A 26,986-nucleotide genomic window follows, 5' to 3' on the forward strand; every position below is an offset into this window, starting at 1 on the left:
CTCCTTCCAGCCTTTGTTCACCTGTCTCTCTCCCCACCTGCTCAGGTATGAAGCGGCCACTGAGCCCATCCCCCCCGGGTGAGAAGGAGCCCCCCGTATCTGGAGCTGCCGAGTGCCCGCCTCGGCCCCCAGACCCCCCTAAGCCCAAGAGAGAAAGAAAACGGCCATCATACACCCTCTGTGACGTGTGCAACATCCAGCTGAACTCGGCCGCCCAGGCCCAGGTGCACTGTGGGGGGCGGGCCCACCAGAGGCGGCTGCGGCAGCTCAGCCTGGGAAAGACGCCCGCGGGGCCAGGTCAGTGCGGAGGGGCGCCGGTCCCGCAAACCTGGGTTGGGGCCCTTGAGAGGGGGTCTGGGTTTGTGGCCTCTCTTTGGGGTCTGTGGGGCTGGGGGTACCCCCAGTGGGGTCTCAGGGTCTGAACTTCCCCAGATGCTGTCAAGTTTTGTTTTGCAAATGGACAACCCTCTGGGGGGGATCTCTAAGGGTCTACAGGTCTGAGGCCTCCTCTTGAGGTCCTTTAGGGTCCGGGCTCCCCCTGTGGGGTCTTTGGGGACCAGGCTCCCTAAGTGGCATTTCTCCAGCCCGGAGCCCCCTGGCAGAGACTTTTCAGATAAAGGCCTCACCTGCAGGGCGTCCTGGGCTCCTGCCCAGGTCCCTGAAGGCCAGGGTCTGCCAGATGCATGGCCTTCCGGCTGAGGGCTGAGAGGTGGTCAGGGGGAGAAGGGAAAGCCCCTCTCCCTTTGGCCACCAGACTCCTGGCCAGGATTTCGGCCTCTCCCTGGCATGGGTGGCTCTGCAGAAAGGTTTGGCTGCAAGCACTGAAGGGGCCTGTTGGCTGCGAGGCAGATTTCTGGGGGAAGTGGGTGAATGGATTCATGAGGATGATTCCAGCTGACAGGCACATGGCAGTCACGGGAGGGATAAGGAGCATCGGCCGCTGGCGGGCAGGAGAGACAGGCTCAGAACCAGGCCCAGCGTGGGAGGCGGGAAGGGCCGGATCGTCTGCCTGGCTCCTGGGGGTGGCCCCCAGAAGCCCACCCTGCAGCCCAGGTCGGTAGCTTTGCCAGAGGGCTACCCTCTGACCGCTGAAGGGCTGCCTGTTGTTTTGGCCAGTATTCCGGGGCACCCTCTGTGTTCCCAGCACTGTGCTGGGGCCTGGACACCAATTAGTTCCAATCTTACTCCTCAGCGCCTCCCCCCCCACCCGCCCAGCCCCTGAGACTGAATCATTTAGGCTGAGACAGACTCGAAAAGAGTAGATGAGAGTTGTGGGTGCCCCAGGGGTACAGGGGAGAAAGGGTATTCTACCTGGGGTACCATGAAAGGCTTCAAAGCAGGGGGTTCACTGAGCTTTGGGACAGCGGTGAGGGGTGAAGGGCCATGGTATGAGCAAAGCAGGGAGCGCTCTAATGGCTGGTATGACCTCCCACCTGAGCCCTCAAGGCTGGACACGAGGATGTGACTCCGAATAAGGGCATAGTCGACTGTAGGGATGTTTCTGGAGTGTGTGTGTTCGAAAGTCATTCGTTAATTCCTCAAATCCTTAAAGACAACTTACTCTGCACAAGCCACTATTTGGGGTAAATCATATCTTTATTTTTTCTCTTGAAGTGTAGTTGATTTACAGGGTGTTAATTTCAGGTGTACAGCACACTGATTTAGTTTTATATATACTCAGCTATATGTATATAATATATATGATTCAGTTATATAAAATATATAATTCAGTTATATATGACACATATTTTCTTTTTCAGATTCTTTTTCTCTTATAGGTTATTACAATATATTGAATATAGTTCCCTGTGCTATACAGTAGGTCCTTGTAGTTTTTCTTCTTCTTCTTTTTTTTTTTTTTTTTTGTCTTTTTGACATTTCTTGGGCGGCTCCCGCGGCATATGGAGGTTCCCAGGCTAGGGGTCGAATCTGAGCTATAGCTGCCGGCCTACGTCACAGCCACAGCAACACGGGATCCGAGCCGTGTCTGTAACCTACACCACAGCTCACGGCAACCCTGGATCCTTAACCCACTGAGCAAGGCCAGGGATCGAACCTGCAACCTCATGGTTCCTAGTCAGGTTCATTAACCACTGAGCCATGACAGGAACTCCTGTGTTTTCTTCTTTATTGTGCTTTATTGAGATATTACTGACATATACCAGATATGAGTTTAAGGTATATAGTGGGAGGATGTGATACACGTAGATATTGTGAAATGATTACCACAATAAGGTTAGTTAATACCTCCATCCCCTCACATAATTAAGATTTTGTGTGTGTGTAATGACAACAGTTAAGATCTACTGTCTTAACTTTTTTTTTTAATGGCCACACCTGCAGTATATGGAAGTTCTCGGGCCAGGTATTCAATCTGAGCTGCAGCTGCGACCTACACCACACCTGCGGCAATGCTGGATCCTTTAATCCACTGTGTTGGGCCTGGGATTGAACCTGTGCCTCTGCAGTAGCCTGAGTGGCTGCAGTGGGATTCTTTTTTTTTTTTTTTTTTTTGGTCTTTTTAGGGCCACCTCTATGGCATATGGAGATTCCCAGGCTAGGGTTTTTTTTTTTTTTTTTTTTTTTTTTTTTTTTTTTTTGCTATTTCTTGGGCCGCTCCCGCGGCATATGGAGGTTCCCAGGCTAGGGGTCTAATCGGAGCTGTAGCCGCCAGCCTACGCCAGAGCCACAGCAATGCAGGATCCTAGCCGCATCTTCGACCTACACCACAGCTCATGGCAACGTCGGATCGTTAACCCACTGAGCAAGGGCAGGGACCGAACCCGCAACCTCACAGTTCCTAGTCGGATTCGTTAACCACTGCGCCACGACAGGAACTCCCAGGCTAGGGGTTTTATCAGAGCTATAGCTGCTGGCCTACGCCACAGCCACAGCCATGCCAGATCTGAGCCACATCTGAGACCTACCCCACAGTTCACAGCAACGCTGGATCCTTAATCCACTGATCAAGGCCAGGGATCAAACACGCAACCTCATGGTTCCTAGTTGGATTCGTTTCCGCTGTGCCATGACGAGAACTCCTGCAGTGGGATTCTTAACCCACTGCACCACAGGGGGAGCTCCTACTCTCTTAATTTTCAAGTATATAAGGCGGTATTGCTAATGATAGTCACCATCCTGTGCATTAGATCCCTAGACCTTATTTATCTTATTTACCTAAAGGGTATAATTTATACCCTTTGACCAACATCTCCCCATTTCCTCCACTGCCAGCCCCTGGCAACCACCATTCTACTCTCTATGTCTATGAGTTCAGCTTTCTTAGATTCTAGATATAACCAAGAATGTACAACATTTGTCTGGGATTTTTTTTTTTTTTAATCTTTTCTTTTGTCCGGGAATTTGTTTTTAAAAGGCAGCATGGCTGCCTGTCAGGAAAGAGCAATCTAAATAACTACATGCAGACAAGTTTGTCCAAGATAATAACAGGCTTCGTAGAGGGGGCTATGGGGTCCTTTGAGAAGAGTGACATTTCAGAGAAGTGACATTGGCGAGGGGGAAGGAATCCCAAGCAGGGACACAGCTAGAGCAAATGCACGAGGCCCGAGGCTCTGGATCTCCAGGAGCTGCAGGCTGTGCTGGGCAAGTGGCGGGGTGGTTGGAAGCAGCTGGCCTTTGTCCTGAAGGTGACAGGCATCACTGAAGAGTTTTGAGCGGGAGTAGTTAGTGTTTTTAGAGGTGTCTGGGGAGAGGGGACGGTAAGCCTGGGGGCTATGTGGGATGGAGGAAAGAGATTCTGGGGCCTTTTGTGTTGCAGAGCCTGCAGGACTTGGTGATTGATGGGATGTGGAGCCAAAGGGGCAGGAGGTGCCAAGGGTGACGCTAGCTTAGGGGACGTTGCAATGGGCAATTCCATTATCAGACAGGGCTGGAGGGCAGTGGTGGCTGCAGAAAGCCATTCCTATGGCCAGAGGACTCTGTCGTCTCACCCCTGCTGCCCTCTCACTCGGCCTCTTCAGGGCCTCCTTCCGGGCAGTGGGACAAGCCCTCCTCCTTTCTCTCCCCCCACTCACCATCCCAGTGTGGAGACAGCAGCTGGGTGGGAAAAATAACCACAACACCAGATACCAATGGCCAGAAACAGGCTGCCCAGAGGGGTGGGGCCCCCTTCACTCAACATTCCTCTTCTCACCATCCTCATCCCCTGTATGCTGGGTAGTTTGGGGGTTCACCAGGAGACATGATGCCTGGTACCCCCCCTCTGGGTTGTTAAATAGGACCTGGGAAGTCATTGGCCCACCAGTCATCTGTCCATCCATCACCTTGCCCTCCAGCCATACACTGGACCCGCGCAGGATGCTGGGATTCTGCACTGAGCGCTCACAGTCCAGGTGGTAGACAGCCAGGGGGCCGGACCTTTCCCACCACCTGCTAGAAGGCGTGAGCAGCGCTGTGGGAGCGCGGGGGAGTGATGGCGGTGACTGGAGCATGGATGAAACATCCTCGGATTTCTGGGAACCCTGGAATCCTGGGGCTCCAGCGGAGAACGTGTGTTCCATTAGCCTAATTATTTCTGAACCTGGTTCAGGCCAGGACCCCCAGCACCCACCCACATCCATGGATTCTCCTGGCTCCTTGGCTCTGAGAGCTGGGGGTGGGAGAGGCAGGTCACAGCAAGAGGATGCTAGCCACTGCCCCGGGATGGGGGGTGGGGACCCCAGCCATGCCCCTGCTGAAGAGGGGACAGGGCCACAGTCGAGAGCCCTTAGGGCGCCGCTGACCGGTGCAGCTCCGCAGCTCCCGCCTCGGCAAAGAGAGCCGGTCACACCTACTTTCTGAAGGCTGCGGGGCCAAGTGGGCTGCCAGTCCCGTGGCAGCCAGGCGGGGGCGCGCCTGCCCTGCGCGGGTGCTGAAGGCGTGGGGGTGGGACGGCCCGGTCACGCCCCTTCGAGGCTCCCTTTCTGGGAGTTCTCCTGGAGCTGTCACTCTGATTAGGGGTCTGTGGGGCTGGCGCCTTGCACAGTGACAGGCCGTCAGGGGCAGTGAGGCGGGAGCTTCTCCGGAGGGTCTCACCCCTGAGGCCGTCTGAGGGAGGGAGAAGGGGGGCGGGGGCGGCTCTCCCCGCTGTGAGCTTCCTCGCCAGGGCCTGGGTCCAAGGCCTCCTGCTCAGCTCCCCACCCTGAGTGAGCCTGGAACACATCTAGGAAGGGGCACAGGATGGGGGAAACAGCAGGAACCCCACCCTTCCCCATCCCCTTTTCCAGATACTTCCACCACTGTCCCTGCTCACACTCCTCCACACCTGTCTCCCACAGCAGGCCCTTTCAGCCTTCAGGAATGTGTCTGGAGCCCTCTTTCACCTGCCCTGCCCCTCCTCTCATGAGTGTGTGTGTGTGTGTGTGTGTGTGTGTACACACGTACTCACGTGTACAAGCGCCAGCAGCCTCTGCCCCAATATGGCTGAACTCAACAACCCTCTTAACCAGCACACACACACACACATACACACACACACACACACACCCCTAAACAATTTTAGGTAGTTCTTGAACATTTGCAGAGAGAAAGGTTTGCTGCCTCAAGCCTCCTTCCAGGCCTCCATCACAGGGCTTGGGGGACCCTTGGACCTTGGGGCACAAAGAGCCATGAGCTACCCCCAGCGCCAAGTTGCGCGTGCGCCTTGGAGAGGACCTATTTGCAGCGCAGCATCCCCTTCTCACCCAGCCCTCCCAGGGCAGAGATGATTGGCCTTCAACCCTCACTTTAGCCATTGAGGCTCTGGAGCTCAGAGAGTGTAAGCCGCAGACCTAAGGCCACACAGCTGAGTTCTGCTCCCAGCATCTGACTCTAAATCCTCTCTCACATGCCCTCCCCACCTTGCTGCTGAGGAGAGCAGCATAGGAGAGATTGAGCCTTAATATTTCAGGAACGGGGAGGAGAGATGGTCCAGAGCAGGCCGACCTGACCGGCTCCCAGGACAGGCACTTCGAGTGCTCACGACCATGCCTTTGTGTTCTCACCTGAAAACTGGGGAGATGCCAGTTGTCTCCTGCTCTGCCTGGCCTGGCTAGGGACAGGAAGGGGAGCCTCCTACATCCAACTGGTTCCTCCCCCAGTCTCTTGGCAGGACTGACCCAGCCGCCCAATTCAAAGCCCACCTTTGTCCCTCATCAATGCAACATGATACCAGAGGGGAGAGAAGGGGATTTCAGAAGTGACTTAAGCTCTGGCTTACCCAAATGGCCAGAGGGGCCTTGGGTGAGGAGTGCAGGGTAGACACTAAGGGGGACAGGCAAGCAGAGATGGAGTCGACGCTAATGGGTTTCAGCAGCTGTACCAGACACCCCTGTCCTTTTGAGGACATGAAGGCATCAGAGTGGCAGGTGGAGGCTGTCCCCTGCCCTGTGTCTTCAGACCTCCCCAACTCCTGATCTAATCAGTACCCCCACCCCTGCCAGTCTCCCCTCCAAGTCTTTGACTGCAGAGGCCTGTGGCTGCCTTCTGAGCCGCAGAGATCAAAGACCTTGAGCTTGGGTCACGCCTGAGTCACTGACTTGATGAGCTTTGCACCCCCCACTCCCTGCAGATGGATTAATTTCAGTCTCATCGGGAGGCCCCAGAAGCCCTCCAGCCTGTCCCCCCACGGCTTCAGTGTCTCCCAGGGTTGCTGGTTCCTCCTCGGTGCCCCCCACCCAACTCCTCCTGAGGCCATTGAGTGCCTTTTCACCTTGTCTCCCCCAAGGCCGTTGAGAAGTTCTGGCAGTCTAACCAGGGCATCCTGCTGCTCTTCTTAAGTGGCAGGTGATGGACATGCCCTCGGTCTCCTTGGACTGTCATCACACCCCCCCCAAAACAGGTGTGAACCTGACCCTCAGCACCTCCCCCCAGAAGCATTAGGAAAGGCAAGCAGTCTGAGTGGAGAATTAGGGGGCTTAGCTGAGATCCCTGCCCCCGCAGAAGACAAAGGTTCTGTCTGTCTCTGGAGGTGGGGAGTTAATTAGCTCTGGGCTGAAGTTTCCTTCCTCTCCCCACACCAGCAGGTCCTTCCCCCACTAGAGCCCCTTCCTAACCTGTATTCAGGGGCCACCACTGGCAACCCCTCCCCAGACCTTCTTTGTAGATCCAATACTGGCTGCTCCAGAGATTACGAGGTTATTGTCTGGTGGAGACAGGATGCTGAGGGGGTGGGGGGCTAGGATGGGGGCCTGGGCTTGGAATGCAAGACTGGATCCAGCTGTGGGTTGGCCCTCTCCTCTCCCACATTCCATCCCCCCCCCCAGGCACCAGGTGCTCAGGTGAGTTGAGAGCCAGCAGCAGGTTTCAGGAAGAGGAGGGGGAGGGAGGAAGGAACAAAGTAAGGAGAGAAAAGATGGGTGGGGAGGGAAGGGTGCGGGCAGACAGGTAGGGGTGTCAGAGGCTCTAGCTGATCCGATGAAGCCCCCTTCCTGGCATTGCCCAGGTAAGTAGGTCCAGGTACTGAATGACCAGGGGCAAGCCATCTGGGCTCCCTTCCCCCATCACCCTGGCCAACACTCTGGGACCAAGTGGTAACCCCTCTCTGAGCCTCAGTTTCCCCTGCAGCCAAAGGAGGTAAATGTACAGGGATAGGGGAGGGGCAGAGGAGGAGCAAGACTGGGCAGGAGAGCAGGAATCCTGCGGCAGCCAGCCCCGGGGCAGGGCTTCGGAGGTCAGCAGGCAGAGAAGGGGCCGGCAGCACCTCCCTTCCTGGAGGCCTCTGTGAGCAGGGTCAACTCTTCACTTCAGTGTAAAAGGCGCTGGGCCCCCTGACACCCTCCCCTGTCCCCAGCCCTGTGGGGAGGGAGGCGCCCGGTGCTGGCCACCGACTACCACTGGTGGCTGGGATGGGAAACCTGGGAAGCGGCAGCTCCTTCCTGGTGAGGCGAGCTAGAGCCTGGCTTTCCAGCAGAAGCAGGAGTCCCTCCCTCGTGCCCTCCCCTCCTGTCCCTCGCATCCCCACCCCTCCCCTCTTGTCACTCTGCCTGGGTTTCATTTGCTCCTCACTCCGCGCTCCTCTGCTCATCGCTCAGTGGTGCTTCCAAAGACAGAGAATGCTCTTAGGTGAGTGCTGAGGATACCTAAGCCGGTGGGGCAGGGGTCGGGGCGGGGGGGGACTTAGAGCCGGGGGTGGGCCTCTCCCCTGCCCCATCGTTGTCCTCCTCCTGGTGACCCCCCCACACACACCCAGCAAAGTTGTCTGTTTAGAGGCTCCAGTATGCAGCTGACTCTTGGTACCTATGCCCAAGTCCAAGGATGGGCAGAGGAACCCCTACTCTGGCCGGGAGCAAAAGTGGGGCAGGAGTAGCAGGAATGGTTGGGGAGCTGAAGGTCCCCCCCTGCAGGAAAGGAGCAGCTGCCCTTTGGGGCCGGGCATCCCAGGAGCCTGCTACACCTGTGTGATTAGATACACCCGTGTGGTTAGATACAAGGCGCCTGAGCACAGGCGCCTTGTATCTAATCACACCTTTAACTGCGTCTAAGGGGCTGCCTGCGGGAGCAGGGGAGGGGGCTGAAGAAACCCTTGGTAAACTGCTACAGGAGAGAGAGAGCTCGGCAGATGGGAGGGGACGCCCTCTGAGGTCCGGCCACTGCACTGGGGTCAACGTCGGTGCCCCCCCGCACTCTGATGTGTTTATCCGTGGTCTCCTGGCTCACCTCCCCACACAGAGGCTGCTTGGTCCTTTTGGAGGAAAACAATCATTACCTTTTAAGTATTTTGATTGAGGTCCCCTTCCACAGGGGCTGGAGGCCCTGGGACTGGGAGCAGAGTTCCTCTCGTGACTGGGCTTGGGGGGAAGCATCTGGAATACCAAGGCCTCCACAATGCTGACCAGCCCAGAGGTGGGTTTCAGGTGCTGGAGGAGGTGGGGGGGGGGATCCTAGTCTGCTGGGGAGTGGGCAAGCTGGGGTCTCGGCTCAACCTCTCATCCCCTGCCTTTGGCTCTCTCCCTCCTCAACTCCCATTTTCCTCATGGAATTTTGGTTTTATTCGTGATAGAAATGGCAACTTTACTATCCGAGGTGTGTGCACACACGCGCACACACACCCGCCTCGGGGTGGACTCTACCATCTGCCCCCACCTCCACCCGTGGCGGGTGGGAATCAAAGGGGGACTCTGGGTTTGGCTACATGAGCTTGTATGTATGTCAGATGCATTTAATTTTATGAGAGGTGTGTGTGTTTCTGTATGTGCATCTTTGTGTATATGCACCTCTCTTTGTGATACCGTTGCCACTGTGTGACTGTTGGATTGCACTGTCTGTATGTGAATATCTAGGGGTTCGCATGTCCTGGCGTGTCTGTCTCTCTGGAGATACATGATCTGAGTGTGTCTTTGTTGATCTTGCATGTCTATGTGTACATGCGCCTTGCTCATGCGTGGCCTCTGTGCCCGGCCCTTGGCCAGCAGGGGTATCTACCTGTCTCTGCATGGGTACCACCTAGGTACGTGCACACATCGGTGTGTGCAGACAGACTCACCATGGGGAAATGTGTGTAAGTGTGTGCCTTGGCGTCTGTGCCTGTCACTATCTGTGTGGGAGCCTGTGGACCTCAGGATGCGTGTCCCTGTGCTCTTTAGTGCATGTCTTTCCCAGTGATGGCAAAAAAGCAGCATGCAGTTTCCCCAGATTCTCTCCTGTGGGTGGTAGGCAAGGTGGTTATTTCATGAGACACCTGCCCTGCACCCCTGCCCCTGTCTCGCTTGGACCCCCTGTGGGTGGCGTCTTCTCCAACAGTCAGTCTGGTTTGTTCCTGTTTAATCTGAGCAACAACCCACCTTCTCAAGGCGGCCAACCAATGAGCTGTGGGTCCTGGCTGCGGACCTCTGGCCAGGGGAAGGGGGACTGCTCTGAAACAGAATAGCCTGACCCTTTGGGGGTGCAGAATTCTAGACCTGTCAGGTGGTGGGGTGCCATCCTGGGACAGGTGCGGGGGCTGCAGTATCTCCCTTCATTTGAGTGTACCCACAAGCCAGGCAGCCCCACGTGTGTGTGCATGTGCCGTGATTCATGCGTCATCCCAGAGGCCCTGGGGCCAGGGTTCACGGTGAGTGTCAGAGGCAGATGGTGGGCGGCACAGAGCAGTGCTGTGGGAAGGGTGCTGGAGTGGGGGGAGCTTCTAGCAGCCCCCAGGAGGCCCTGATTTCAACATGTGCCCTAGGCCTTGAGTGAGTGAGGAGTGTCCCCAATTACATAGGAGCTGGAAGGCATTTCTGGGTGACTCTCTGCTGACTGGAAGGGGAGACAGGGTCACCAAGTGCCCTGGCATCCCCTCTGCAAGTGGCCTCCACACTCAGCTGCTCATTTGATCCCCACACTCATTCCTGCCCTGGCCTTTCCTCCTCTCCTGGCTGTAATTCCCACTTCACAGGTGAGGAAACTGAGGCTAAGTGTTGGGCTGCCAAGGCGTCAGAGTTCAATGTTACTGGAGCTCCATGGTGGGCCTCCAGGTCTGGGAGGGTGGGGGTGCCACAACCCCACATTCCTCCTGCAGGGAACCCACACAGGGGTGAGGGTCTCCTGTGCATCTGAGAGTTCTAGGCAGAGGTCACCCCTACACCCACCCCATTTCTGTCACCCCCATTACAAACAACTCATTAGATGAAAACACTGATTTCCCAGCTCAGCTCTCTCCTAAGATTCCCCACGAAGCTGCAAAGCCAAAACCCCCAGTATTCACTGTAGAACCTTCCGTACCTCCACTCTACCTTGACCTATGAGAACTTGCACTGAACTTTGAACTTGAGATGGTTCCCCATGGCTCTGCCATTCCCACTGCTGGAATGCCCTTTCCCTGGTAAAAACTTCACTGAGCCGTTCATGAAACATAATTGCCTCTCCAGGCTGATGACCTTCAGCTAACCACCTGCTCCCCTGTGATCCCAAAGCATTCTGCTCATCATTTTCGGTACACTTGCGGGAGGACTTCCAGCGTGTAGCCTCCCTAGCGCTCCACCCTTCTCTCACCTTCGAGCTCTCACCTGTGAGTTCCTCGAAGAACCCACGGATCCTTGTAATGAATGAATGAATGACTCCCATCCGCCTTGCTTCCCCGCCGTCTAACCTGATTCCTTCCTGCTGCTGCGCACGTGGCGGGGGAGGGTGTGACTGATGCCCGGCTAAGCTAAGTGCACGCAGGGCCAGAGCGGCCGGCAGGTGCGCCCGGCTGCCGGAGCCCCGGCGTGGGCGGGGGCGCCACCGCCCCGCCCGCGACCCCCGGCCCGCGCTGCTGCTGGCGCCTCTTCGCCCCGGTTACCGCTAGTGGCTGCTGTCGCTCAGTGGAGCCCAAGGAGACCGCGGCCAGAGCGTCCACTGGGCAAGATGGTGGCTCCCGAGTCTCCGTGAGTGTGCGGGCGGGGCGGTAACTCCCGGCCGGGCGGGGCGCCCCCTCCCGGAGCTGCCGGGCAGGGGGTGGCGAGGGGGCTGTGGGCCCTGCAGGCGAGGCGGCAGAGGGTGGGCAGGAAGGACCCATCGGAGGGCTCCTCCACCACGCGCCCCCCAGAGGAAGTTCCCCAGTCCTCTGCATCCCGGCCTCAGGAGGATGGGCCGGGGTGTGGGGCAGGGAGCCCCGATCTCACCCGGCTGCCAGGGGCGGGGCAGCCCGCCCCTCCTCTCCCGGCAGCGTGGACTCCTTTTAATGAGGTCCCAAAAGGAAGGAACCCAAACAAGCTTGGAGAGGGGACTGGGGACCATCATCCTGGGACCAAATAAATATTCTGTTTGAGGCTTACGTGCAGGGGTGGAGTGGGGGGCCAGGGACCAAAATATGAATGGCCCCAAGGGGCCCCTCAAGTTGTCCTGCCTCCCATCCAGCTGGCCAGGGTGTGGAGGGGTATGAGGCTCCCGAGTTTGTGACAGGTACACCCTCCTGGTCAGCCTTGATCACATAGTCATGTCTTATTTCCACCCCCCCAGCCTGGTTCCCTCAGGTTGAAGTGGGAATGTCGATGGCTTTTGTGCCTTGTAGAGCATCGCTGTTCAGTAGACCTTTCTGGAATGATGTATGTGTTCTCTCTCTGGGCCGTCTGATAGAACAGCCACTAGACACACGTGGTTATTGAGAACTTGAAATGTGGCTAGCGCAACAGAGGAACTGAATTTAAAAATTTTAAACTCTAGGAGTTCCTGTCTTAGCTCAGCGGGTTAAGAATCCAACTAGCATCCATGAGGATGCAGGTTTGATCCCTGGCCTCACTCAGTAGGTTAAGGATCTGGCCTTGCCATGAGCCATGGTGTAGGTCACAGATGTGGCTTGGATCCCACGCTGATGTGGCTGTGGAGTAGGCCGGCAGCTGCAGCTCTGGTTCAACCCCTAGCCTGGGAACTTCCATATGCTGGGGGGGTGGGGGTGGGAGTGGAGAAAAAAGGAGAGGAAATTGAAACTCTCTAATAATAAATTTAAATTAATATCAAATTGCCACATGTGGCAACCCTATCAGAGAGTGCACTTTCAGAATTTCCATCTTCTCATGCCTCCTCCCTGCCTTTTTTTTTTTTTTTTTTTTTTTTTTCTCAAAAACATCCTAGGTCTCAGTAGTTTTACCCCTCTGCAGAATGGGATGGCTTCTGGGTGCAGGAAAGACTGACAAACTTCCAGAAATGTATCACCTTGGCTTTGCACCTCCTCCCCATTCTAAGATCCTTTGGGTGGTGGGCTGGACCAGGTCAAAGAATCATGGGATCTTGGGAGGAAAAGATGTCAAAGGCAGCTGTTTGGCCACCCAGCAGCGCCTAAGCACCCTCCCCCCCCTTGCTCTCTCTGCCTGAAAGCTCATGCTTCCTCACTCGTTTACTCCTCAAATCTTGTGGAGCATCCGCCAGGCATGGTTCTTCTCTGGGGTCCAGATAGGAACAAGTTAATTACCTTTCCCGCCCTCAGGGAAATTGTGGGGAGTGGGGTGGGGAGGGGTGGACAGCAGGAGTGCCAGTAACTGCACAGAAATAAGCAGATCTGCAAACTTTGGGGAGTAGGATCGAACAAATGGTGGTGACAGAAGAGAAGGGGACTTGCTGGGAAAGGATGATGAGAGAAGCCTCCCCTGAGGACGGGACTGTTATACGAAGACCAGAGGGGAAGTGGAATAGGCAAAGCGTTGGGAACCAGGGTGGGAGCACTCTGGAATAAGGCACAGCATGTGCAAAGGTCCTGGGGATGGGAACCTGGCACTCCGGTGGAACTGAGAGAAGGCCAGGGAAAGCTAGAAGGGGAGGGATGCACAAGTGGCCCCCAGAGAGGTCACAGGTGCCTGGGCACTCAGCAGATCTTGAAAAGGATTCTGGAGAATTCCCTTGTGGCTCCGTGGTTAATGATCCCAGCTAGGATCCATGAGGATTCGGGTTCCATCCCTGGCCTCGTTCAGTGGGGTTAAGGATCCGGCATTGCCGTGAGCTGTGGTGCAGGTCGCAGGTGCTGCTTGAATCCTGAGTTGCTGTGGCTGTGGTGTAGGGCAGCAGCTACAGCTCTGATTTGACCTCTAGCCTGAGAACTTCCATATGCCATGGGTATGGCCTTAAAAAGCAAAAAAAGGAAGGAAGGAAGAGAGAGAGAGAAAGGAAGAAGGGGATTCTGGTGTTGGCCTCAGAGCAATGGGCTCATGGTGGTGGTGTGTTTCAGGAGAGTGTGGGGGTGTGTTGGCAGGGTTCTGGCCAGAGCACCTGGCTAGTAAGATAGGCCATTTCCTGAGCAGGGGAGCCTTCAAGAGAAGAATACTTTGTAGGGAGGGACGGATCCAGGTGAGATCTGTTTAGAAAAGCCAGGAAGGCAGTTGGATGGAGAGCACAGGGACCAACACCGCAGCTCACAGCAATGCCAGACCCCTAACCCACTGAGTGGGATTGAACCCGCAACCTCAAGGATACTAGTCAGGTTTGTAACCCACTGAGCCACAACGGGAACTCCATTCTTTTAAACAACTCCATTCTCTTAAAGGTACAAAAATGAACAGATGTGGTCTTGGCCTTCCAGGAACCAAGTGCATAGACAAACAGAGCATCTCTGGCATTCACCACATCGTGATAGGGAGACTCATGCGTAGGGAATTATGGGAGACTAGAGGACAGGTACCAGTGCACGTGAGGGGAAGGGGGATCAGAGCGGCAGAGGGGATACCTGAGAATGGGAAATAGCCAGGGAAAGAGGATTGAGAATTCCAGGCACAGAGGATGGAGCAAGAGCAAAAATAACAGTAATGGGGGGGGGCATGGTAAGCCTTTGGATTTCGTTGAGCAGACCAGAGTGGGGGAAGCTCTGGAGGTGTCCAGAGGTGGGGGAGGGAGTGCCTTGCTGGCTCCTGGTGAGGTGTGTAGACTTAGGCTATGGGACGCCACTGATAGGGGGCGGGAAGCGAGGGAGTGACATAGCTGGATCTGTGTGTGGTCTTCCGTGGCTGCTATGTGAGGGATGGATTTTGGGGAATGACTGCAGAGGCAGAGGCCACTGCATAATCCAGGTGAGATGGTGCAGACCAGGGTCTCAGTGTGGCTGGTAGGGCCATGAGGACTTGGGTTCTAATTCTGCCTCAGCCACTTACTGCTTGGGAAGCCTTGGGCAAGTCAAAGGCCCTGAGCTTCCGTTCCCTCTGGTCCTAAGCAAGGACCATACCATCCTCAGAGGGTACTTGCGAGTCTAATCCCGATCTCCTGATGGAGCCACCACAAAGCACCTAGTGTGGGGCCTGACTCAGGCCACACTCCTTGAATGGTAGTTACTGCTGCTGGTATCAGGAAACGTGGAGATAAGGGTTCAGGTGTGAGAGACCATTAGGAGGCAGAGTTGGCTGGACTTGGCCATCAGCTGGATATGACCTTCTGGTCCTGAACTGCTCATCCTTGCCTTGTGCCTTGGGCTGGTGGAGAGGGAGGGAGGGAGGTAAAAGCAGCCAGCGGGTCTGGGACCCAGCCCCCACTTCTGGGCAGCCCTTCCCAGACCCGCACTACTGGTGTGTGTATGTGAGTGTGCTCTTGTGTGTGTTTGGGAAGGGGGGTGCTCCAGAAAAAACCAATCCCATCCCTCTGTCCTGTGCTGCTGGGAGCTCAGCTTGGTTCTCACTTCCTTCTGATGACATAAATGACTGTGGCCTGATGGCACCAGTCATCCTTTGAGTGAGGAGCCAGGAGGTCTGAGTATTAGTCGACCTGAGTATTGAGGAGCCTTGAGAACCACTGTCTCCAGGACCCAGCCCCCACCTACCCACATCAAATGTGGTTGCATAGATGATGCCCCTCTCTCCAGCTCTGAGTCCTTCAGTCAAAGCATTCAGTGCTTTGTCCTGGGCAGAGGGAGACTTAGAAGGGGCTGAGGCTCCCACACCACCCCCCTCTGGATAACACTCTATGGCCTATTCCCAGGAGCCCTTCCCCACTGGGGCCAGTCCACCCAGGGACCAGGGAGTGCTGTGTGGCCACATGAACCCCCAATGGACCCCCTAACACCTCTCCCTTGTCTCTTTCATCTCCAGTCTCCCACCGGCAGAGCAGAAATAAACTTTCCTGGCTAAGTTAGATGGATGGTCCCCATTAGCCCGGAAGGCGGGGCCCCTCTTCCTGCCTCCCCACCCATTCCCCTCGTCAAGGGAGGGGCCTCGGTGTGCGGGGGGAGGCTGGGGAGCGAGAGCACTTGGGTGGGGGTTGGGAGCGCCCTGCCCCTGGAGCTGGAATGGTGCCCCCCGGGAAGAAACCAGCCGGAGAGGCTTCCAACTCCAACAAGAAGTGCAAGCGGTACTTCAACGAGCACTGGAAAGAGGAGTTCACCTGGCTGGACTTCGACTACGAGCGGAAACTGATGTTTTGCCTCGAGTGCCGCCAGGCCCTGGTGCGGAACAAGCATGGCAAAGCGGAGAACGCCTTCACCGTGGGCACCGACAACTTCCAGCGCCACGCCCTGCTGCGTCACGTGACCTCGGGAGCCCACCGCCAGGCTCTGGCCGTCAACCGGGGCCAGCCCCCTTTTGAGGGCCCGGCAGAGGGGGGCGGGGCCTGCCCGGGCCGGGCGGCCACCCCCACCCCCAGGGGCGTCAAGGTGGAAGCGGACCCCGCCAAAGTGGCGGTGCTGACCACGGTGTACTGCATGGCCAAGGAGGACGTGCCGGACGACCGCTGCGCTGCCCTGCTCGAGCTGCAGAGGTTCAACCTGTGCCAGGCGCTGCTGGGCACGGAGCACAGCAATTACTACAGCCCCAGGAGGGTGAGGGATATGCAGGTGCGTGGCAGCCAGGGCTGTGGGGGAGGGACGGAGGAGGGAGGACATGGAGCAGTCTGGGCACACCACCAGCATGCCAGGCCCCCGGGGCAGCGGCCAAAGCACTTCATTCACACCTTGGCCCATCAGAGCCGTCACTGAGGGCATACTGGGTGCCAGGCCCTGGGCCAGCTGCTGAGTGCACGACAGTGAAGAGGCCAGACCAGGCCCTGTCCTTGAGGACTCAGGGCCTCTCCCCTCACCACCTAGGCCAGAGGTTGCAAATCGGTGGCCCGGGGGCTTGATTGGCCCGCAGATGTGTTTGGGTGGTTTTCACGGTGTCTTTGAAAAACTTAATCTCCAAGTATGAAAAAAAAAAGCAAAAAAAAAGAGACAGGGAATTCCCCTTGTGGCTCAGTGGGTTAAGAGTCTGACTAGTATCCATGAGGATGCGGGTTTGACCCCTGGCCTCGATCAGTGGGTTAAGGATCCAGGATTGCCTCAAGCTGTGGTATAGGTCATAGATGGGGATCAGACCCAGTGTTGCTGTGGCGTAGGCTGGTGACTGCGGCTCTGATACAACCCCTAGCCTGGGAAGTTCCATATGCCAAGGGTATGGCCCTAAAATGAGAAAACAAAAACAAAACACCAAGAGATTACACATAAAAATGTGGCTTTGTGACTTCTACTGAAAAGCTAGATCCCGTGCAGTCAGGGCATGGAGTGCTGGAGTTGGAGAGCAGGACAGGGGATTTCACTTTGGTTTAATCCCTGGCCCATTTCAAGCTCAGTATCACCCACATGGCCCCTGAGGGTATGCATTCTGCAGCTCTGCCCTAGCTACTGGTGCCAGTGTAGGGGTTCAGGGAGTTGAATCTCATCCTGCAGAGAGATGACAGACACACAGCATCCAGCTGGGGCCCTGTGTAACTAGTCGGGAGTCAGGAGTGAATGTGTCTCTTAGTTAATCCCTGAGTGGCAGAGCAGAGGGAGATTCCGAGGAATAAGGCAGACCGGGGCGATGCCACAGGAACACACTCAGACAAAATGCTGCAGAATCTTTATGGTTCCCAAAGCATGTTTATATTTATAAGCACAAACATACTTTTTTAAAAAAATTTTTATTTTAAGCCCGTACCCAAGGTATGTGGAAGTTCCCAGGCTAGGGGTTGAACTGGAGCTACAGCTGCTGGCCTACACCACAGCCATGGCAATGCGGGATCCAAGCTGCGTCTGTGACCTACACCACAGCTCACGGCAACACCGGATCCTTAACTCACTGAGCGAGGACAGGGTTCGAATCCACACCCTCATGGTTACTACTTGGATTCATTTCTGCTGCACCACAATGGCAACTCCCACAAATATCCTTTTAGGGAGATTGGAGACAGGTATTAGCCTGGTTTTAGAGCCGAGGAAACTGAAATCATTTGCCCAAGATCACACGGTCTGTACATGGCAAAGTTAAGACTGGCCCCTAAAGTCTATCTGACCCCAAGGCCGATGCTCTTTCTGTCACCCTGTCCTGCCTGCCTCCCCTTCTCTGGACAAGCCTAACTCTGTCCTCCCTCCGTTTCTCCCCCTGGCTCTCCCAGGTGGCCATTGCCAGTGTCTTGCACACAGAGGCCTGCCAGCGCCTGAAGGCATCCCCGTACGTGGGGCTGGTGTTGGATGAGACCAGGGACTGGCCCGAGTCCCACAGTCTGGCCTTGTTCGCCACTTCAGTGTCCCCCTGCGATGGCCAGCCTGCCACCACCTTCCTGGGCAGTGTGGAGCTGCAGGAAGGCGAAGCCACTGCTGGCCAACTCCTGGACATCCTGCAGGCTTTTGGCGTGTGTGCATCCAAGCTGGCCTGGCTCAGCTCAAGCCTCTCCAGTGACCGCCTGGGGAGTGTGGGCCCACAGCTCCGGGCCGCCTGCCCGCTGCTCACTGAGCTACACTGCCTCCCAGGCCGGACAGATCCCAAGCCCCCTGCCTACCTGGGTGAATATGAAAGCGTACTGGATGCCCTATTCCGCCTCCACGGTGGCCCCACTTCCCACGTGGTCCCCGAGCTCCGGGCGGCATTGGACCTTGCAGCTATTGACTTGGCAGGACCACGGCCAGTGCCCTGGGCTTCCCTGCTGCCTGTGGTGGAAGCAGTGGCTGAGGCGTGGCCTTGCCTGGTACTCACATTGGAGGCCTCTGCTCCAGCCTCACCTACAGCCAGGGCACTGGCCCTTGCCCTGCGCCAGTTCACCTTCGTGGCCTTCACCCACCTCCTGCTGGATGCCCTGCCCTCTGTGCAGAAGCTCACCCTTGTCCTGCAGGCAGAAGAGCCAGACTTGGCCTTGCTGCAGCCTCTGGTGATGGCAGCCGCAGCCTCGCTCCAAGCACAGCGCAGCTCAGGTGGGGCTCGCCTCCAGGGCTTCCTGCGGGAACTGGCTTCCTCTAGTCCCGACTCAAGCCACGGGCACTGCACGTACCGTGGCGTGGAGCTGATCGGCTACTCGGAGGTTGCGGTCCAGGGCTTGGAGAGGCTGCGGGGAGCCTTCCTGGACTCCATGCGGAGGGGGCTGCGGGACTCCTACCCTGGGTCCTCGCTGGACGCCGTGGCCGCCTTCGCAGCGATCTTCGACCCCCGCCGCTACCCACAGGCCCCCGAGGAGCTGGGCACGCACGGCGAGGGGGCGCTGCGGGTCCTGCTGCGCGCTTTCGCCCCCGCAGTGGTGCGCCAGCGGGCGCTGGGCGACTTCGAGCTGTTCAAGCGCGTGGTATGCAGCCTGGGGAGGCTGGGCCCGCGGGCCCTGTGCGCCAAGCTGGCTTGTGCGAGCTCAGAACTGCACGAGCTCTTCCCCGACTTCGCCGCCCTCGCCGCCCTGGCCTTAGCGCTGCCGGCGGGCGCGGGCCTCCTGGACAAGGTCGGCCGCAGCCGGGAGCTGCGGTGGTGGGGCCCAGGCGGGGCTGGAGAAGGCCGGGGCGGCCCCGCGGTGAAGATCGCGGTGGATGGGCCGCCGCTGCAGGAGTTTGACTTTGCGCTGGCGGTGGAGTTCCTAGAGAGTGGGTGGGATGAGGGGCTCCTGGGCTCGCAGCTCCCGTGAGGGCGGCCTCCTCTCCTCCGTCCAGCCAGCCTGGGGCCCTGGGCAAGGGCCCAGCTGGACCTGACCGTGCTGCACCCTGGCTGACCTGCTAACTGTGGCCTCCCACTCACCTTCCCTGTGCTGCTTCTGCTCCAGGCTGAGCACCCACTCCAACCGCTGTGGAGGAGGGGCTGGGTCAGGGAGCTAGGGCCTGTGGGCAGAGGTGCCAGGGTCTGAGGCACCCTAAATACCGCTCCTGACCTTCCCAGAGTTTGGTGGAGAGTATCTCACCCTTTCCCCTCTGAATGCAGCCCAAGTTTTGGCCCTCGAAAAGCTGAGGGGTCTTGGTTAGAGAGAGGAAGGCTGGGTCTCGGCAGTTGAGGGGTTGAAGAAAGGAGAATGGACCCCTGCCTGTTGGCCCCATTCCTAACAGCATCTCTCCTCTTCCGAGATGACTGGAGAGCAGATGACTGTCCTTGTTTTGGACACACAGCACAGCACCCTCTCTGTGCACAAGCTAACAGGTCAAGGGAGGTAGCGGTGCCTTCCCCACCAATAGGCTGCCTGAGGCTTTTCTGTAGATGGCCCTGTATGTAGACATATGTATCTATAAATGTAAAATACATCCATCCCATCTTTCAGAGTGTTAACACACAAAATCTAAAAGGACTTCTTTTGTGTTGCAGTGACAGGGTCCCCGAAAGTCCCGAATGGTCTGAATTTATTTCTCATTTTTTCTTCCTCGAAGTCTGGTTGCTCTCCAAGTTCCTAGACTTGTCCTGCCCTCGCTTCAGACCCTTGAGACCAAAGACTATAAAAACCACAGTGCTGGACCGGCTGCCTCAGGGTCCAGCCTCAGGCCTGACCCAGGGATGTTGGAGGGCTCTTTGCCTCCTGGGGGAAGTGGCAGGGGGCCTGACCTGAGCTGGGGGATGCAGCCCTTCAGACTCTAATGGGTTTCCTGTCACCGCTGTCAGCCCTTGCTGTGAACGACCTGGGGATCTGTAGCCAGTAGGTAGTGAGAGGCGCGGGGGCTGGCCTTTCCCCAGGCCTCCTGGGTCTGGGTTTAATTTGCAATAAAGTGGAAACCCAGTGCATTGTGCAGTCTCCATGGTGGTGTGTGTGTCAGGGGCTTGGCCTGACTCCCGTTCGGGGTTCATTTGGGTCCTTCAGCTGCTTCTATGGGGAGAGGGACCATCATCCTTCTGGGCTGGGAGCCTGGAACTGTGGATTCTCTGCTTCTGTTCTCCCCGGTTGTGGAGAGGAGAAGCATAGAAATGGGCTGTAATCGCCATGGGCCTGGCCAGTGCTACTTTGTGAAGAGGAAGACAGGACCTTCTGGCCTGGCTCCATCCACACCCAAGACGCCCGTCAGCCTCTTGTTCTGGCTGCAGAGGGAGGAGGGAGCCCTCGTTTCAGACCCTGCCCTTCTTCCTCCTGCAGCAGGCCCGGCCTCCGGCGTCCCCAGCCCCCTGCTGGCCTCCCTGCCCCTGCCCACCAGGCCTCTGCAGCCCCCGCTGGACTTCAAGCACTTGCTGGCCTTCCACTTCAACGGCGCCGCCCCGCTCACTCTCTTCCCCAACTTCAGCACGGTACGGGCTGGGCTGGCGGGTGGGGGCATGCAGCCGAGGTTGGGGCGGGGGCTGGGAAGGGGGGTACAACGAGGAGGAACAGCCCCCAGAGTGACCAGGTGCTCCCCAAACGGAGCCACCAGGGGGTTGGTATCACCCCCTCCCATCAACAACTGTTGGGCCCCGAGGGCCTGCTGTGTGCTGCAGTTTCACTCGGGCTTTTGTGCAGGGACAGCTGATGATCTGTGTATGTGTGTGTGCACTTGAGGCAGGCCTTTCTGATTTAGTGTGTATCTCTATAGGACTTTGTGTGTTATTCGTGAGTGTGAGTTTGTGTGTGTGTGTGTAAACTCTTCGTGCCTTGGTAGTTGTCTGTAATTAGTGTGTAATTAATATGTGCCTGTGTGTCTGAGAGTTTTCTTATGTCCTTGTGTGTAAGTGTTTGGTGTGTGTCTGGCCTCTGTGTGTGTGTGTGTTTGCTTTTTAGGGCCACATCTGTGGCATATAGAAGTTCCCAAGCTGGAGGTCGAGTCGGAGTTGCAGCTGCCGGCTGACACCACAGCCATAGCAACAAGGGATCCGAGCCGCATCTGTGACCTACACCACAGCTCACGGCGACACGGGGTCCCTAATCCACTGAGCGAAGCCAGAGATTGAACCCACATTCTCATGGATACTAGTTGGATTCGTTTCCATTGTGCTACAATAGGAACTCCCCCCGAGTGTGTGTTTTTGTGTGGTTGGGGTGATTATAAGTTTGCCTGTGGCTATGTGCTATTTGCCAGAATGAGAGTTGTATCTTTCTGCTTGTCTCTGTGATTTGTTGTTTATTTATTTTCTTATTGTCTTTTTAAGGCTGCACCCACGGCACATGGAGGTTCCCAGGCGAGGGGTTGAATCCAAGCTGTAACTGCCAGCCTACACCACAGCCACAGCAATGCAGGATCCAAGCCGTGTCTGCGACCTACACCACAGCTCATGGCAATGCCGGATCCTTAACCCACTGAGCGGGGCCAGAGATCGAACCCGCATCCTCACGGATACTAGTCGGGTTCGTTAACCACCACGCCCCGACAGGAACTCCATCTCTGTGATTTGTAACCGCCTGCAAGCTTATGTGCTGTGTGTCTGCCTGCTGGTCTGTATACATGGAAACGTGCAACTCCACGTGTGTCTGTGTGTGAATGACAAGTGTAATAAGCGTGAACTTTACTTCACTACACGAGCCATGAGGTACGTCCCCCTTTGTAAAAATTCTGAAAAGTGAAATGTACTCATGACGAGCCCCACCCCATCCAGACAAGACGGTGGGAAATTCCCTCCCAGGTCCCCTTGGGAGCCTTCCCTTCCCATCCTCCAGGGTTGGACAAAGGTCCTAAGAGCCTGAGACATTTAGGGAGGGTCCTCTGGTCTTTGATCTCCACTGTCACTTGCTGACATGCTGACTGTTTAGGCACAGAGTCCCTACGAAGGGGTCAACACGCCATTGTCCTCATCCCTGGGGCCCTACAGGCCATTGTCCTCGGAAGTCCTGCTCTCAGCACCCCCGGCCCATCCCAACCTCCAGCCCCAGGTGCTTTCTGTTCTCAGGGAAGTTTCTGAAACTATGCTTTTCTCTCAAAGCCTCTGTTCTCTTCTCTCAGGAAGGTTTGGAAAGTTCCTCTTGACAAGCAAGCCCAGACAACTTCTGTTTTTGGCCCAACAACCTAGCCCCTGAAGAAAGGGAACATAAAATTGTGGTTTGCTAGAAGAAAAAAAAATTAAATAAGGGAAAGAAAAAACACACAATTGGAGTTCCCACTGTGGCTCAGCAGGATAAGAACCTGACTAGTATCCGTGAGGATTCGGGTTTGATCCCTGGCCTCTCTCAGTGGGTTAAAGATCTGGTGTTGCTATGAGCTGGGATGTAGGTTGCAGACACAGCTTGGATCCCGTGTTGCTGCGGCTGTGGTGTAGGCCGGCAGCGGCAGCTCCGATTTAACCCCTAGCCTGGGAACCTCCATATGTCATGGGTGCAGCCCTAAAAAGCAAAAAAAAATAAAAAACACAATATTCCAGAGAAATGACCCTTCTACTCAAGGAACCCTCTGGCCCCCCCCACTGCCCCTGGGCCGTGGCTCCCCCCTCCCTCCCAGGCCCTGCGACAGTGGCAGAGCTGGTAAGATAAGCCTCTACCTCCCCCAGCCCACAGGGCCAGCACGAGACTGGGTTCCGGGGAAGGAGGTTCCACATTCCCTTCTCTGCTCCTCTCTGTCCCCAGCTCTGTTCCAATAGTGGTGATTCTCCCGAATGAGGCCAAGAGGGACTAGCGGGGCGGCAGAGATGCCGGGACAAGCAGCCTCTGGTTTCTCAAGACCATGGAGGTCACCCTGGCCATCCCCCTGCCTCCAGTCCGGCCTAGGCTGGCAGGGACAGTCAGCCAGGGAAGAGGCTGTTGCTTTTTTTTAAACTCCACAGGCACGGGAACGTTCTCCCTACGGGCCGCCCTCTGCCCTCCTCCACTGTCTTTGGTTTGGGGCATTTGGCACTGACTGCCCCCCCACCCCCCGCCTTACTGTGCTGACCCCAAAGTTCTTGTGCCCTCCCACCCCCTTCACAGATGGACCCAGTCCAGAAAGCTGTCATCAGCCACACATTCGGGGTCCCCTCCCCTCTGAAGAAGAAGCTCTTCATATCCTGTAACATCTGCCACCTGAGGTTCAACTCAGCGGTGAGAGGGAGCAGGGGAAACAGGCTGGGGAGGGGGCTGGACTTCTGGGGTCTTTCCTGGAGGAATAGGGGTGGCAAAGGGACCCTGGTCCGTATTTTCTGTCCCTCGTTGCAGAACAGTCGCTCCTGGTCCTTTACTGGTCCCATCCTCTCCTCTCTCAAGATTCCTCTGCCCCTTCCCGTCCCATCCCCTGGGGATTCCTCTGTGTTCTGGACCCTTCTGCAAGAGGGAAGACTTCACTTCCCTACTCTGAGCCCCAGGGGCCACCATTAGCTCCTGGTCTGGAGCTGAGTTCTTAACACCCCTGAGAGTTCACAGGATGCGTTCACGCCCATCCTCTTGAGTCTCACAAGACATCTAGGGGACAGATAGAGGCGCTCTCCTCATCCCCACTTTTCAGATGGGGAAACTGAGCCTCAGAGAGGTTAAGGGACTTGCCTGGGGCCACACAGCTGGTAAGTAGAGGGGCTGGGATTTGAACCCAGGCCTGGCTGACCCCATGGTCTGCATACTTTCTACTCCGGCCTGCCCCGAGAGAGTGGAGGGGCCTCATGCTGGCCTCCCAGGGAAGGTTTACCTTCTGTCCAGACAACACAGCAGCTTGGGGAGATGCTCTCAGCAGACCTGCTCTAGGAGTTCCCATTGTGGCTCAGTGGTAATGAACCCAACTAGCATTCAGGAGGTTGCCATGAGCTCTGGTCTGTAGGTCCCAGATGCAGCTTGGATCTGGCATGGCTGTGGCTGTGGCTGTGACTGTGTCGTGGGCCGGCATCTATAGCTCCGATTCGACCCCTAGCCTGGGAACCTCCATATGCCATGAGTGTGGCCCTAAAAAGCAAAAAAAACCCCAAACCAAAACAGAAACAAACAACAGACCTACTCTGGCAAAAGGGTCTGGGAGGGGCCACGGGGGCCTGTGTTTCCTACGTTTGCAAGCAACAAGCAGGGACTCCTAGTGTCCAGGTCAGATTTGGGGGGTCCCTCCTGGCTTTGAGGTTATAAAAGTTAGGCGAGTGGTAGCTGGATGGAGAGACTTCATGCCAAAGGAGGAACTTTATCTTCTTCGTGCCAGGCCTAGTACAGTCCCCAGCAAAGAGCAAATGCTCAATAACTATTTGGGTTTTGGTTGTTGTTGTTGTTGTTGTTTTGTTTTTGTTTTTGTCTTTTTGCCTTTTCTAGGGCCACTCTCACAGCATATGGGGGTTCCCAGGCTAGGGGTCGAATCGGAACTGTAGCCGCCGGCCTACGCCAGAGCCATAGCAGTGCGGGATCCGAGCCGTGTCTGCAGCCTACACCACAGCTCACGGCAACTCGGAATCCTCAACCCACTGAGCAAGGCCAGGGATCGAACCCACAACCTCATGGTTCCTAGTCGGATTCATTAACCACTGAGCCACGATGGGAACTCCCACAATAACTATTTGTTGAATAAGAATGTAAGAAAGGATGAGTGATCTGGGGTGCACAGCCCCTGAAGTGTGAGGACTGCTATTTTTCCACTTGCTTATTTATAAACCTGGTAACGAACATTCATTGAGCACCTACTGTTTGTCCCAGGCCTTTGTCATTCATGTTCTCATTTTAATTCTCACAACCCTCTAAAGTCAGTATTATTATCAGGGTTTGTGAGTGAGCAAACTAAAGCTCAGAGAAGTGAGGTGACTTGCCCAAAGATGCACAGCTAATAAGTGGCTGAGGCAGAATTTGAAGCCAGAGGCTCCTTGCCTGGGAGCTCATGTATGAGAATGTATTCTGTAAACCTCTGGGCTACACACCGGCGGTGACAAGATAAGGATTCACCCTGAGCAGCCAGAACCCTGCCTCCCTCAGGCCTGCCCTGCCCAGCGCAGCTCAAGGATAGGGCAGGTGCATTCAGTGAATGAACGGTGACCCTCTGCCCTCCCCTCCCCAGAACCAGGCCGAAGCACATTACAAAGGCCACAAACATGCCAGAAAACTCAAGGCTGTCGAAGCCGCCAAGAGCAAGCAGAGGCCACAAACCCTGGCCCAGGATGGGACGCTGGTGTCCCCAACCCCAACTCCAGCCAGTGGAGCCCCTGAAGAGCCGTGGAGCAAAGGTCAGTCCTGAACCTTTCTCCCCACTCCTCACTCCAAATCTGCTTTTTCTTTCTTTCCTTTTTTCTTCTTTGGCTCCCCCATGGCATATGGGTTTTTCCAAGCCAGGGATCAGATCTGAGTCACAGCTGCAACTTAACACACTGTGCCAGGCTGGGGATTGAACCTGCACCCTGACGCTGCAGAGATGCCACCATCCCATTGTGCCACAGTGGGAACTCCAAATCTGCTTTCTGACAAGGGTTTGAGCCATTTCTGTTTACTATTGGTCTTGCTTGTATTGGTTCCTTATTGTGTTGCTTCCTTTTTTTTTTTTTTTTTTTTTTTGCTTTTATTTAGGGCGGCACCCACAGCATATGGAGGTTCCCAGGCTGGGGGTCAAATTGGAGCTGTAGCTGCCAGCTTACACCACAGCCACAGCAACACAGGATCCTAGCCTTGTCTGTGACCTACGCCACAGCTCATGGCAATGCTAGATCCTTAACCCACTGAGCAAGGCCAGGGATCGAACCTGTGTCCTCATGGATGCTACTCAGATTCCTTAACCGAAGAGCCATGACGGGAACTCTGCTTCCTTTTTTTTTTTTTTTTTTTTTTTTGTCCTTTAGGGCCACACCAGGTGGCATATGGAGGTTCCCAGGCTAGGGATGGAATTGGAGCTATAGCCTCTGACCTACACCACAGCCACAGCAACACAGGATCTGAGCCATGTCTGTGACCTCACCACAGCTGATGGCAATGCCAGATACATAACCCACTGAGCGAGGCCAGGGATCAAACCTGCATCCTCATGGATGCTAGTCAGCTTCGTTAGCTGCTGAGCCACGACAGGAACTCTCTGCTTTCTTACATACAGAAAAAGTCACATATCAGAAGTGTAGAGGTTGGAGTTCCCACTGTGGCTGAGCAGTAATGGACCAGACTAGTATCCATGAGGACACGGGTTTGATCCCTGGCCTCACTCAGTGGGTTAAGGATCCGGTGTTGCTGTGGCTGTGGTGGAGACCAACAGCTACAGCTCCCATTTGATCCCCAGCCTGGGAACCTCCATGTGCCACAGGTGTGGCCCTGAAAAAAAAAGGCATAGAGCTCCATGGATTTTCCTGTGTCAATCGGCCAAGATGAAGACACATGTCACAAGTACCCCAGAAGCCCCTCCTAGGACCCCTTCCCAGTCATTGCCTTTGTGTTAGCATCCTAGGGTGGGGACAGCAAATGACCACAGACTGGTCATTTGTGAGAAATCTATTTACTCACAGCTCTGGAGGTCAGAAGCTGAGAACAAGGCATCCACAGGACTGGTTCCTCCTGGCGGCACATGGGGAGAGTCTGTTTCATTCCACTCCTCCAGCTTCTGGTGGTTGCTGGCGAGCCTTGGTGTTTCTCGGTTTATGGATGCGTGGTTCCAAGCTCT

General features: G+C 56.0%; 1 protein-coding gene across 27 annotated transcripts in view; it reads left to right on the plus strand.

Annotated features, from left to right (window-relative positions):
* The window catches only part of LOC100622424 (zinc finger protein 385C), a 58,733-nt gene that overhangs the window by 26,985 nt on the left and 4,762 nt on the right, over positions 1-26,986 (plus strand). For 13 of the 27 annotated variants that reach the window (XM_084984468.1, XM_084984469.1, XM_084984476.1 and 10 more), the window contains 4 exons: positions 46-297; positions 20,659-20,807; positions 23,386-23,496; positions 25,409-25,574. In XM_084984468.1, coding sequence (XP_084840594.1) covers positions 46-297; positions 20,659-20,807; positions 23,386-23,496; positions 25,409-25,574 — 678 coding nt within the window. Of the gene's footprint in view, positions 1-45; positions 298-7,963; positions 8,041-8,534; positions 8,821-11,270; positions 11,322-15,437; positions 16,178-17,751; positions 18,545-20,658; positions 20,808-23,385; positions 23,497-25,408; positions 25,575-26,986 lie in introns of those variants that run through there. The other 14 variants (XM_084984463.1, XM_084984479.1, XM_084984478.1 and 11 more) reach the window with 9 other exon arrangements.

The sequence above is a fragment of the Sus scrofa genome, chromosome 12, assembly GCF_054392235.1.
Source record: "Sus scrofa isolate SSC_HxYL_T2T_F1_AM1 chromosome 12, Sscrofa_HxYL_maternal_Yorkshire_Landrace_v2.0, whole genome shotgun sequence".
NCBI lineage: Eukaryota > Metazoa > Chordata > Mammalia > Artiodactyla > Suidae > Sus > Sus scrofa.